This window comes from Pelophylax lessonae, assembly GCF_965119305.1.
Source record: "Pelophylax lessonae genome assembly, chromosome: 12".
Taxonomy (NCBI): domain Eukaryota; kingdom Metazoa; phylum Chordata; class Amphibia; order Anura; family Ranidae; genus Pelophylax; species Pelophylax lessonae.
The window spans coordinates 51206058-51216689 of record NC_138779.1 but is presented as its reverse complement, the minus strand read 5'-3'; the positions used below and the strand labels follow the sequence as shown (position 1 = coordinate 51216689).

At 41.5% G+C, this 10632-nt stretch overlaps 1 protein-coding gene across 4 annotated transcripts in view; it reads right to left on the bottom strand.

The window, feature by feature from the left end:
* Positions 1-349: 349 nt before the first annotated feature.
* The window catches only part of KIRREL3 (kirre like nephrin family adhesion molecule 3), a 1274477-nt gene continuing 1264194 nt past the window's right edge, over positions 350-10632 (bottom strand). For all 4 annotated transcript variants that reach the window (XM_082273094.1, XM_082273096.1, XM_082273097.1 and 1 more), the window contains one exon: positions 350-1906. In XM_082273094.1, the coding sequence (XP_082129220.1) occupies positions 1463-1906 (444 nt within the window). In that variant the 3' untranslated portion in view covers positions 350-1462. The remainder of the gene's footprint in view (positions 1907-10632) is intronic.

Genomic DNA, 10632 nt, shown 5'->3' with positions numbered 1-10632 from the left:
CACTATGTTGATGTTTGTATTGGTACACTCTGTTGGAGCAGATAGAGGTTGTTGCACTTTAGATCATGTTGCATAAGCCAATCATTATCGTAGGATTAGCCCTGAAATGCAGCAATAACTCAAAACATATGCTAATGAAAAGTACAAAATAAAATAGAAAGTAAGTCAGTTGCCTCTAGCAACCAAATTCCAACAACCTTCATTTTCAATGCTGTTTTATCTCTTTTTGCTCCCTAGGGTATTAATATATTATTGCAGAGAGATCATGACAACATTATGTGGCTTTCCTACGTTTGGAACGGAATTTATTATCAGACAAAAAAAATTCAACAAACGTGTTGGGTCCATCTATAACACACAATCTCCCTATTTTATTTATTCGGAACGAAAAAATGAAGGAATTTATCAATCTGCTGTCACCATCATCTGTTATTGGACAGTAGCAGTACAGATAGTGCTCTTGTTCACACACAACAAATGGCGCTTCCCTTCCAGATTTTTATCAGCTCAGTCTTTCTTGTCTCAGGAATGTACAATGACCATGAACAGGTAAAAAAAAACAGCAGTACAAAAAAAAAAACATTACATAAATAGATTAATAAATGTATTGAAATGTGTTTGGAGGTGGGTGCACATTGCATGGTCCTGAAATGCTGTGGCTCATTAATGACAGTTGGATTGGCAGGAGATACAATAGTAATAATTTATCCCTAGTCCTCGTAGTCCCTGAAACTAGGAAAATGTGTTTTTTGTCATATTTAAAACATGGCAACAAATACAGATCCAACCACTAGAGGCAGGAATTGGGTCTAAAGGTTTCCCACAAAGTAACACCTTCAGTCTAGTATCAAGAAATAAAATTCCTGCTTTTATGAGAGAAATTTGACTCCTACTAGATATCTGTTATCTGTTTACAATAAATACATTGGGGTTTAAAATATATAGAAGCTTCCCTGACTGTCGGCCAAGAAGTGCATTAGCATCTGATCAGCCGTATTGGAAATGACCATATGTGTAGTTCCTGTCTCGTTACCCTGCCAGGCTGTGATGTTTCTCCACAGCATTGTGCTTACTGATGGCTAGATTCCTAGTCTTTGATACTGGTTATATTTTGGCCACGGCTCTGGTCAGAGTCGGGAGCTGTGTTTAATTTTTGTTTTACGTACAGTATTTTAAGGTGTAGTTTATAAAATGGTTAATTCCCCACCTAAATAAGAGAACCATGGCTTGTTGTACTCCATTGATCAAAGTGCTTTGTACAATCGTGAGGTCCTCTCCTTTTTTTTTCATATAAATATAAAACTAAATAAATATCTCACGAGAGAGGCTCACTCCCTTATTCAAGGCTTCAAGAATTCCGAAGTCCTTTGTCATACGCCACAACCAAATACAACTCCAACTGTCAATCCTCTTTTCTGTCCCCATTATGTGTCACATAAGGCCCCTGGTTGCCTTGGGCAAGTCACACGTGTGTCTGCATCCTCCTCTGAAGTGGCCGGCTGGGGTCAGAGTTTTGAGAGGATGATTGGGAATAATGGGAGGAAGATGCTGAGGCTTTGCTGGACTTGTCGAACTGGACATATCCATCTTGTTTCCCGCTGCTGCTGACGCTGCTGTCGCACTGAGTGTCCAGGAAGGAACTGCTATCACTCATGGATCCTCTCTGGAACTCCCGTTCACACAGCTCAATGGAGCTGCTACCCATACCGAGGACGAATCGCTGACTATAATCGTATAAGCGGTTCTGTCCGCTCAGGGTGCTGTAGATGTTGGTGAAGGACATGCCTGTAGGAACCCGTTGTTTGTTGGGCGGTCGGATATCCGATTGACAGTTAGATAAAGAGATGGTTGGAGTTGATTGGTGGTCTTTGAATGTATTCACACTGTAGTAGCCATTTGTGGGATCCTGAAAGAAAAAAAAAAGTGTTACAAATATTAGAAACATTAAAATGTTGAATTAAAGTGATGGAAGATTTTCATGACCTAAATATAACTAATTCACAAACTCCCATATGAAGCAGACCTGTCTTTGAGGATATGAATTATGAAGGCAAGTTAATAGGATAAAAGCAGGACTGTAGTTTGTTCCACCAAAACTGAGTGGGCTCCAAATGCAAATAGCAAATGACTAGTTTCATGTCTGAGCTCTGACACTCCCCCAACACTCCTTCAGTACGCCTCAGTGCAAAGTACTGGACTTTAGTCTACCCAGAGTGGGTATTACCTGCTTTCTGTCTTATTCCAGAACAACAGAAATAAACAAACTAAATAGTGTATGTTGCCCACCAATCAGAACCCAGATCTAAGTCTGGCATCTAGTTGGTTGCCATAGGGCAATGCAAACATTTCCTATCCTGCAGTTCAGTAACAAATTGCAGTGGCACTTGTAAAAAACCAAGATATCATACTTAAGCTCTAACTTGATGCCAACCCAAGCTTTACTCAAGATACATGTTTTTTTGGGATGCCACAACATGTTCTGTTCAAGAGCGACATTTAACAATAGAACCTTAAAGTGGAAGTAAAATCCACTTTTTAGCTTACCTGTAGATACAGTGAATATCACCTAAACCTGCACTGTTTAGGAGATATTCGCACAGGATGCAGTCAGTTACGTCACCGGCGCATCCACTCTGAAGGGACAGCATACCCATGGCATGGCCTGGGCTCCCAGGCACATATGTGGGAGTGATGTCATTGCGGCCCTGGCCATTCATACAGCTGGAGCCCACGAACTTGGAAGGAAGACCAAGTGGAGATGGAAGCCCTGGGGAGCTGTGACAGTGCTGTACTGGATGGTTCTGTGTGCAGGTAAGTCTGTCATATTGTGCTACTATGCAGAGTAGATTAGTAACTTACAACTTAAACCTGCAGGGGCCCAAATATTCTTTTACTTTTGTGGCAGTGTACTACCGCTTTAAAATTCAACACTCATGGGAGTATTTGATGCCTTTACCCCTCTCTGTACTCTTTGGTTCCTTCTTTTGACCCCTACATCACTGCTATGCATTGTAGTGATGTAGGGGTTAGTGTAAGGGCTTTCAGCATGAACTAGTGGACCAAGCATCTGACTCACTGGCTCACTGACTCTTCTGGATTCTCCTTGCCACTGGACAACCAACAGGAAGTGTCCACATCATGAATATACTGTATATATTTTTTAAGCCAGCGATCATTTAAAAGGTGGTAGGAGGGGGTTTATTACTTGCCCAAAGAGTGCTTCTCTTCCCTGTCTAATAAAGTGGAAAGTTGTGTATATTTCAAAACATAAATAACTTCCCAGCCAATTCAGGGCGAAATTCACAGTGAATGTAAATGCAAAAAAAAATTATTTTGGATATAGTAGAGAAGGGTTAGATCCTCTGTCGAATTTTTGTTGTCTGTATCCATGCTGGGGAGATTTACCCTCTCTATGCGCCCTAGTGACCATTTTCAAAGAGACAAAATATAATTGCAAATACAGAGTTTTAGAGTAATCGCCAAAGCAAGCAGTGAGGGAAAATCCTAGTGGGGACACCTATTCCTGCAACAACTGTCAAATGTGGTAATTTGGTTCATTTTGTAGAGATTTTCACGTATTTCCTGTTGCGTATCCTGAACAGAATGTGAAGGTAATTCTTCCCTGTGGAACACAGTTTGTCAGAAAGTAAACTGATAGAGGTTTTAACTAGGGATCCACCGATTATTGGTAAAGCCAAAATATCGAGGGCCAATCTGCACTTTCCCCGATATATCGGAATCGGCCACCAAGGTGACCGATATTTCGGGAAAGTGCTTGTACCGGAGTGATGCCTGCAGCTAGAGGCATCACCCCAGTACCGGCATCAATAGCCGACGGTCAGGGGGGACGTCCCACCGGGAGACCCGGACAACCAGCCTGCACAGCCGCTGAAGACCCAATCAAAGCCGCATTTGGCTCTGATCGGTTCTCCATGCAAAAACCCAGAAGTGATGTCATGACATCACTTCCGGATACTGGCGTCAGATTAAAAAAATTACGGCATTCAAAACAGCCAAACTTGGCCTTTTGAATGCTTTTAAGTGCAGAGGAGTGGTTTGGGGTCTATTAGACCCCCAGATCCCTCCACAAGAGTACCTGTCATAGAAAAAAAAGAAAATACTATTTTTTTTTCCAAATGTACAAAAATATCGGCCAATACCGATATGCAGTGACCAAAATATCGGTATCGGCAAGGAAAAACCGATATCCGTCGATCACTAGTTTTAACCCTTAACCCTTTCCTGCACTTTATTCTATGGGAAAAAAAAACAATCTGCACACAAATAATGGACATACTACATTTAATAAAGTAAAGTGCGCATTTTGATCTCCGGAGCTGCGAGAAATTATGCAAAACAGGAATTTGAGATTCTGAGACGTTTCACCAGATGGTGATTCGAGGGCTAAACGTCCACTGTGCTTAATTATCAGATGGAGTCAAGTCATCATGAATGAAATGAAAGCTGTGGAAAATTCAGACAGACACAATAGGCTGTAGATGTACATGTAGGCCGCAGTCCCGGGAGAGGTAGTCTGCGCACGTTGCTATAGTAACCACTTTGATTAAATATGACACCAAATCATTTTTTGGAGGAGAAGAGATTAATTATCCTTTAAACACATTCCTTCATCTGTATGTAAATAAATCTGACTTAAAAGGCTAATAACCGACTAAAATTGTTTTTACGAGGGGAAATAGCGGGGAGAGGCTGTGATATTCTGTCACAGTCTATGATTATACAGGAGGGAGGGGGAGACTCTCTGAACTTTGTTGTTTGATAAACAACAAAAAAAAGTTCCTAAAGGAAACCTGCCATGAAGCAAGTACCTGTCTGAGAAGACTCCATTTGACGCTGCCGCCATTAAAGCATCATGGGAGGCCAATTTTAAAGTGAACCTAAAGTGTTACTAAATCCAGGAACCTGCATTCACTATATCTGGTCTCCCACAGTAAACGAACATGGAAATGCAATTGTTTTAGTTAATTTTAAACTGCTAAATACCTTTTCTCATCAGCAGTATATACAGTATCAGTCTTGTGACTTCTACCAGTGTCTTGTTGGTTGCTTGTAGGAGGAGTTTTCATTCTACTCTGACTGTCCTATGGGGCTGCAGGACCCCTGATCCTCTGTCTTGACAGTGCTGATTGGCCCTGTGCTGATCACATGCACCCTCCCAAGAAAAAAAAAAATACTCTCTATATCTCAATATCCACCAAACTGAGAATGTACAAAATGCCCCCCAGGGCTCTGTACTGTCAGGATATGGATTGGGGACAGTAGAAAGAGGGGAGGGTTAGTGAAGACGGGATCAAACAGCCTTTTCACACAATGTTGAGGATTAGCCCCTTAGGTTCCACAGTGAATATAACAAGCATGCTTTACTGCATATACACACTAATTTTACTGTTGTGGGTTTAGTAACACTTTAAACACAGAAGATAAAATGCCACCTCAGTCCCACCATGCGGTTCCCTACCTAAAATTAAGTATCAGACCTCTTAAAGCAGTAGTTAAAGTGATATAAAGGTTACTTTTTTTCTTAAAATAAGAGAGGGTATGTATAACATAATATGTTATACATACCTGCTCTGTGCAATGATATTGTACAGAACCGTCCCTTATCTCCACTTTGGCAGTCCCCCAGTGGGGCTGTCCACTCCTCTTTCCTATAGATGCCTCCTTGGCAAGTAGTGTGCTATGGGAGCTCTAGAACTGGGCTGTGTGTGTCAATAGATAGACACAGCGCTAGTAAGCCATGCCCCAGCTCCCTCCTCACAGAAGTTTGACTAACAGTAGAAGGAGCATATGGCTCTCGGTGCTGCAGCCAGGACAGCACTGGAGAGGTGAGAGGAGTCAGATAAGTGTTTATGGATGGGGTATGGGGGGGGGGGGGTAGGAAAGGTAGTAAGAGAGTTTTTTACATCAATGCAGAGAATGCAGTAAGGTAAAAAAAAAAAAAAGTAGACTTTAGAACCATTTTAACCTGATTAGAAAATGTTCTCTTTTGCCACAACTCTCTAGGAAAACGCCCAGAGGGAGGGCGAAACGCGTTGACGCAACTTCCGGCACGGAATAGACGTATAGTCACTTCCGGTTAAGCACTTCCTGGTCACACTGTGGAATGCACGCCAATTGCGGCGACCACGAGTTTGTGATGAATGCGATACCTTTATAATTTGTTTGTGAGTATGTTTTTGTAATCTTTTATTTGGCAATAAATTGTAAAGACATACTTCACTATGTGCGGTCCTTTTATATTTTAATGGTGGATATCGAGGCGGATCATACCCACTTCTATCCGAGGACACACAAATACATCGAATGATTAGTTCCTGAAAGGAGGCTCTGTGTGATATATGCTTCAAGCGCTAAAAATTTGGCATTGTGGTGAGTGGGGAACTAAGAGGTCACCATCACCTTGGATGGAGCACCTATAAGTTATCTCTGCACCTGAGCACTTTATTTGGATTTCTTCCCAGATATCATAAGGACTAATTATTTATTTATTTATTTCACAAATATCACAAAATTTGTCATTACACTATTTTTATATGCTAGCGCTGCTTTAATTTGGTTTTATATATCTCTGTGCAATAGTTTTACTTTTAAAATGCCTATAAATACCTTTGATTTTTTTTTATTTGTTAAGCGGTCATATGGCTGCTTGTTCTTTGCTTCAGTACAGCCTTGTTGGGCCAATGGAAGGAGCAGCAGCGGTGCTGTGCATTACATACTGTGACATAATCCAAACACAAAAAAACTAATGGATCACTGAATTCAGATTTTCTAAGGGTCACTTGGCACACTGACTCCTGTTTGCCAGCAAGCCATACATGGTGACTCCTCTCAGGACCAGGGAAAGGACCCAGAGATGACAATCCACATACATACAATCTAAAGAGAATGCCAAACAAACGTTTAAGATTTCAAGATTTATAATAATAAGATTGATTTATAGCAGAAAAAAATCAAACGCATTTAGGGGGCCACGCACACTACCCCTTCATCAGGTCTACAAAACAAGTACACATACAAAGAAATTTATTTGGCACTGTCATTGGATTGTACATATTGTCCCAGAAAACTTTGCAATAGAGTCATCGCTGAGAGATGCCTGAAGATGTGACATCACACAGCCTTGCAGTGCAAGTGCAGCTGTGCAGACTAAATAGGTGAGAACACTGTGAAGAATTCAAATGGTTTTATACAATGTTGTCACCCTTAAACAGGCAGCACAATCCTCTCTTTTGATGGTAAAATCAGCAGCAATGTTTGGTAGTAAAGCAATGACTAAAAGTAAAAGTACAATGCTATTTTGCCTAAAGTTTAGCTGTAAAGTGATTGTAAAGCTTTTTTTTAGTTAAAGTAAAAAAAGGAGATTTGTACTTTCCTGCTCTGTGCAATGGTATTACACAGAGCAGTCCTTTACCTCCTTTTCTGAATTCCTCCACCAGCTCACTCTGCTTCACCTCTCTTGCATGTGCCCCTATAGCAAGCCATGTGGTCTAGGGGCACACATGTGGCCACACTCCTGAGCTATGTTGTGTGCATCTGTAGACACACACAGTGTGGCTCAGCCCCACCCCCTCACTGGATTTGACTGACAGGAGCAGGAGTCAATGAGACTAGGTAGAGGGGATAGAAGAGATGCAGTTGGGCGCAGTGTTTGATCGAGAAAGGACTCTGGTAAGTGTTTGGGGGGAGGGGGGCACAACAGGTGGTAAACATTTTTTCTATCCTAAGACAGGGAAAAACAATTACCTTTAGAACCACTTTAAAGCTATTCCCCAGGCAAATGGCTAAATACACAAATGATGTACATACATGAAAGCTGTTTTACCTGCTAAAGTATTTGTATGCCTGTTTATCTAGTCCTGAGATTTACCCTTTCCTGCTGGCCGCCTCCTGGCCCTTTAAGGGTTTTAAATGCTGGGAGGCGGGCATTCGGGTCATGTGACCGCTGAGATTGGATGTCACAGTGGTCACATGATCGGAAAGCTCCTAATGGCTAGTATGCATCTGGCTCTTTCCAGTAACCTCCGGCTACCGTGCTGTAAGGTAAGTGTTTTACACTGAGAGGATGCATATGTGCGTTCGGCCAGCGTGAAGAGATTAAACAGTTTTGCCACAGAGCATCTAATTTTTCCTTGCTGCAGTTCACTAAAATTTACAGACATTGTCCCTCCCCCAGCCTGTGATTGGACAGAGAAGGAGAAGCATCAGGCTGATGAGCTCATCTCTCCCACTCTGCTCTCCTATTCTGTCAGCATGTCCCATGTTACCACTTAAGCATTGCGACATAATTGATTGGTTGTTTCTGCTGCTTATCTCTCTCCCAGTCTGAACTCTGTGGTACAAAGATTGTAGTAGGTTGAAACCAAGTTAAAACGATTATGTACTAATAAATCCAGAGCTGCATTAATTTGTGTCTTTAGTGTCTGTCTGGTGTCTCCACCACGGTTATATACTGTAGGCTCACACTGTAGGGCCATTTTTTTTATTTTAGGACAAAGCTATCAGACGCAAACAAATATCCCACTCAAATGCTGGGAAAACCTATTAATTCTATCCTGATAGAACCCTGGTGAAAGGGATGGGAAGTGAACCCAGAAATCAGCGCTGCAGAACATGTATTCATACCACCTAAGATTTTTACAATAAAGTAGCACGCTATGTAAATTTTTTGCCAAAAATTATTGGTAAACTATTAATGGTGGAGCTTGGATCTCAGTCCTTACTGTGTAGAAAATATACCTAATATTATTATTATTGCCGTTCTCTCTTTTCTTCTCGTTTTTTTGACCAGATACTTTTGTTTAACGCACAATTTATACAGTCATTTCACATTACGCATAACCCCTCGTGTAAAGGGAAAGGATCTCCGTAGGACTCTTGTCTTGATTTATCAGTGTGTACTCTTAATTGGCTGCTAAAGCTTGGGGCCAGTGATCCAGAGGCTCTGGAATGGAACTGCAGCAGATGTTATTATATGGAGGTCAACCAGGGGGCTCAGCTGTAAAATGGGTCTCTGTCTTCATAGCATTTGGTCTAGAGACAAAACTGAAGCCACATATTTGCTGGTCAAGGTTGCTAACATTATTACTAAGCTGCAAAGGCAGCTAAATTGTTTTTCTGTTTATACTCTGTGACATGCATTGGCTTTGTCATTTTGGTCCTAAGAGGATACATCCATTTCAGTCCTTTCTATCTTCCAGCAGTCATTCCAGGAAAAGTATGCTGTAAACCTAAGTGAGGCTTATGCTGCTAAAACATGTTACTACTCAATGTGTAACGTATTTGCAGCAAGGTTCTATGTGTTCTCCTCTCATATAGCTTGCTTAGAATGTAAGCCAGACATAACTGTGGGGTATGATCATTTAGAATCATTTAATCAGATACCTAAAGTGACTTTGTCACAAAAAAAAGGTTGAAAGCCAGTGTTTAATCTGCTTATACTTTGTCTTCCCTGGCCGCCCACCCCATCAACCAGCTAATTGAAATTCTTTTTTAACAAAATCTTTCTGTTTTCAGTGCATACTTTATTTTAGACCCAGTGATGTCATCAATGGGTCGCTGTGCATTTCTATGCAATGCAGGCAGATCATGTCTAGAGGGAAGGGCTGGTAGGATGATGTCCCCCAATGTGGTTTCCACTGGCTGACCGCTGGGTTCCTACTGTGTCTCTGGGACACACGCAGTGATTTAGGAGCCAACAGGAGGAACCACAACACACAGAAAGGGATACAATCATGTGTAAGATTCAGAAGATTTTTCTGGAAGCTGTAGTTCTGCAAGAGAGCGGACATTCAAGCCATGGGTGCCGGGACAGAGAAGCATTAAGCATGTTCTTTTTCAGGGGGTTAATTTTTGTATCCTTCACTTGATGAAAGAATTACTTTAAAAGATAAACTTTTGTTGAAAAGAAAACAATCCCCTCTGGGTGATCTATGTACAGTATCTCACAAAAAGTGAGTACACCCCTCACATTTTTGTAAATATTTTATTATATCTTTTCATGTGACAACAATGAAAAAATTACACTTTGCTACAATGTAAAGTAGTGAGTGTGCAGCTTGTATATCAGTGTAAATTTGCTGTACCCTCAAAATAACTCAACACACAGTCATTAATGTCTAAACCGCTGGCAAAAAAAATGGGTGAATACACCCCTAAGTCAAAATGACCAAATTGGGCCCAATTAGCCATTTTCCCTCCCCGGTGTTATGTGACTTTTTAGTGTTACAATGTCTCTACAATATGGTGTTATTGCTCTCACTCTCTCATACTGGTCACTGGAAGTTCAACATGGCACCTCATGACTAAGCTCTCTGAGGATCTGAAAAAAAAAGAAGTCTTGCTCTACATAACGATGGGTTAGGCTATAAGAAGATTGCCAAGACCCTGAAACTGAGCTGCAGCACGGTGGCTAAGACCATACAGCGGTTAAACAGGACAGGTTACACTCAGAACAGGCCTCGCCATGGTCGACCAAAAAAGTTGAGTGCACTTGCTCAGCGTCATATCCAGAGGTTGTCTTTGGGAAATAGAAGTATAAGTGCTGCCAGCATTGCTGCAGAGGTTGAATGGGTTGGGGGTCAGCCTGTCAGGACTCAGACCATTCACTGCATA